The sequence below is a fragment of the Eublepharis macularius genome, chromosome 12 (assembly GCF_028583425.1).
Source record: "Eublepharis macularius isolate TG4126 chromosome 12, MPM_Emac_v1.0, whole genome shotgun sequence".
NCBI classification, from domain to species: domain Eukaryota; kingdom Metazoa; phylum Chordata; class Lepidosauria; order Squamata; family Eublepharidae; genus Eublepharis; species Eublepharis macularius.
Genome location: NC_072801.1, coordinates 75,329,252 through 75,332,676, shown reverse-complemented (window position 1 = coordinate 75,332,676; position 3,425 = coordinate 75,329,252). Strand labels below are relative to the sequence as shown.

At 46.3% G+C, this 3,425-nt stretch overlaps 1 gene segment (V, D, J or C); it reads right to left on the bottom strand.

Annotated features, from left to right (window-relative positions):
• Positions 1 to 236: 236 nt before the first annotated feature.
• Positions 237 to 758, bottom strand: LOC129339962 (immunoglobulin heavy variable 2-5-like). The segment is given in 2 exon segments: positions 237 to 604; positions 713 to 758. Coding segments are annotated over 2 exon segments (414 nt in total).
• Between the last annotated feature and the right edge of the window lie 2,667 nt (positions 759 to 3,425).

Below are 3,425 nucleotides of genomic sequence, written 5' to 3'. Positions count from 1 at the left end.
GTTACAGCCCCAAGGATAGATGTCAGCAGGGGTGTGTGAGAGAGAAGCATTTGATGCATGGCCCTAACCAATCCATCTGGCATGGCAACCAGGTCCTTCTCTGTGTATAGAGGTTGAGTTGGGCTGAAACCAATGACACTTAAGAACTCCGGGCAGGTAATATTCAGTGGATGCAACTGGATATTAGTTCCTAGATATTCACAAGCCTGTGGCATTCTGCATTGGGACATGCTGAGTCACTCACAATGCAGCTGGTATTTGTCTGGGTCCCCCATGGCTTTTGCACGCTGTGCTCTTCTGGCACAGTAATAGGTGCCTGTGTCTCCAGCCTCCATGCCTCTCATCTCCAAATAAACCTCACTCTTGGATGTGTCCCTGGAGATGGTGAGCCGGTTTTTCAACGAGGGCAGGTAGCGCTTGTCATCATCCCAAAAGATGAGGCTCAGCCACTGAAGCCCTTTTCCTGGGGGCTGTCGAATCCAGCTGACTGCATACCCATGAGTAGTGAGGGAGAATCCAGAAACTGAGCAGGTGAGCCGCAGTGTCTCTGATGGTTGTAGCTGCACTGACCCAGGCTGGGTTAAGGTCACTGCAGACTGGACACCTAGAAAAGTAGATAGCCTCATTAAAAAAAAACAAAAACACTTGAATCTTAAAAATAGCAAACCAATAACCAATATGGATGAGATTGCTTCCTTGAAGAAGCTCTTACATGGTAGAATAGCAAAGATTGCAATGGCCAGGAGCAAGGAGTGCATGGTCCCTTCTAGAGGAAGGAAGGAAGGAAGAGCAAACAGGGGGAAAGAATGGACTTATTTGATCTCTGCGTCTCACTTGGCTTGCAGAAAGGATTTTAACAACCCCTGAATATGAGGAGGCCCAGTGAGGACAATTTGCATATGCCATTTGTATGTAAATGGATATTCAGGGACTCCATTTATGAAAGGTGACATTCTCTGAAACACTTAAGAGCAAGGGGCTGATCACTGGGTGAGGCTCTTGTATTCCGAATGAAGAATGCCTTTGGACCATTTCATGAATTCCTTGAGAATATCATACAAATTGATATTTTGTGGCACGTTAAGCTCTTCCTAGTGTAATGTACGGGAATGACTTTCGCAATGCCATCAGCAAGCGTTCTTTGCCCCATGAGTGCATCCCTGTTAAAAGCAGCTTCCAGCAGTGTACATTTACAGTGCACTCCTAAGCAGAGTTTACACTCTAAGCCCATTGATTTCAATGGGTTTAGACTGGAGTAACTCTTTTTAGGATTGCACTCTTAGTGGTTATAATGAATCAAAATTAGGTTTCTCCCGTGCTGGCTGCCCTGAGCTGCTTAGAGAAAAGGTGAGCTAGAAATGTGATCAGAGATGTAAAGATAGAAGTGGGGATAGAATTCTTAGGGCGCAGGAGAAATTGAAGAATTGAAGAATTCAATGAAGAATCGTCCTTGGTTAGAGGGAGGAGGCCTTGATAGAGGAGGAATCTGAATACAAAGGAGGCATTTTTCTTCAAGAGCAGCTCTCTCTACTGGCAGTCTCATGAAGGGATATGCATGAGACCTTCCTCCAACAACAGGGGCAACGTAAGGTGCATTTTTGGACACATAGTTGGCGTGTGGGTTTGCGCCTCGCTTCCATCCACGCTTAATACAGAAACAGGAAGGAAGTTGTTATTGAGGGTGACTGGATGGAACAATGAAGAGAGAGGCTTTTCCTTATTTTATCACTGCTCTACAAATGCTACTGTGGTTCACTGTTGAGCTTTGCACCCTGTCAGTTAGGCCTGCCCAAGCAGCAAGCCACTTCAGCTTGGGTTGCTGAAATGGAATAAACGCGAAGCTCTTGTATTCTAAATGGAGAATGACCTGGACCATTTAATTAACTCATTGAGCGTATCATACAGATGTGTTATTTTGTGGCACATTAGCAACCCCTAGTGCAACGTTGGAGAATAACTGTCTCAGTGTCATCATTAAAAGTCCTTTGCCATATAAGTAAGTGGATCCTTCTTAGAAGGAGCTTGCAGCAGTGTCCATTTAGTGCTTACGAAGAATGGAAACGAGGAGCCAAGCTACAAGTGACGCCTGACACAGGTTGGACACTTGTCAGCTTCCCTCAAGTTTTGATGGGAAATGTAGGCATCCTGGTCTTGCAGCTGTAACGGAGAGCCAAGCTGTAAAACCAGGATGCCTATATGTCCCATCAGAACTTGAGGGAAGCTGACAAGTGTCCAACCTGTGTCAGGCATCACTTGTAGCTTGGCTCTAGGATTCTCCCCTGCTGGCTGCCCTGAGCAGCATGGAGGCAGGTGAGATAGAGATGGGATCCAAGATGCAAGCTGAAAGATGGAGATAGGGGAGATGAGGAGAATGTGATTCCTACAGCCATAAAGACTAAATGCAAGGCTTGTGTGAGAGAAAAGCATTGGATGGCCAGATCTATTCCACAGTGCATAGCCCTGTGATGCCTGAAGTGATCTGCTTACAGCCATGGTGAGAAGGAAAGCAAACACTAGAATGGATATCAGAATATGAGGATAGAATTCACCGTTGTCAAACTCTAGATTAGTCTTGGAGATTGCCCAGAATTACAGCTGATCTCCAGACTACAGAGATCAGTTGCCCTGTAGAAAATGTCTTCTTTTGAGGGTGGACTGTATGACATTACATGGTGATAAGAATTGGGTTACCAGGTCCTCTCTGACAATTGATGGGAGGTGAAGGGAGGTGAGAATTTCCTGGGGATAAATATCAGGATTCCTCTGCAATGATGTTACTTCCATTGTGACCCAGAAACAATGACGTTGCACAGTTCAGGGGCATGAATCGCACCCCTTTTGTCCAGCCATCTTCCATCTAGCAATCAGATGAGGATGAGCAGGCAAAGGCAGAGATTTCTGTGACATTGTCTGTTTTCCTCAAAACTTACCCTCCCCAGACTCCAACTCCAAATCTTCAGGAATTTCTCAACTCAACAGTTTAGTAGAATTCCTAGATAATGGGAGAAAATCTGGGTACAGCCACAAAGCCTGAACTCAGCAGGGGTGTGTAAGAGAGAAGCATTTGCTGTAAGGCCTGATCCAATTCTGGTTTCATAGCAATCACTTCCTGTCTGTTTATAAAGGTTCAGGTCGGCTGCAAGCAGTGAGAGTTAGAAATTGCCCCCCTAGTCGGAATGAAGAGACAGACACAGGTATTGGATCTAAAGGGCCACTTTATTTAATTAACCTCAACACAACCTTAATATAACTGCGGCAGGGGAAAGCGGTACAGGCCAAGCCACGGGGTCAAACCTAGACCTCCGCCTTGACCTGTCTGGGCGAGCCCCGAAGCCCCGAGTGCGAGCCATCCACCTGGAAGGCTAGGAGACCCGGCCGGCCTGGCAAATTGGTTCCCCCCTTTCAAGCTCCTAAACCTCAGCCGT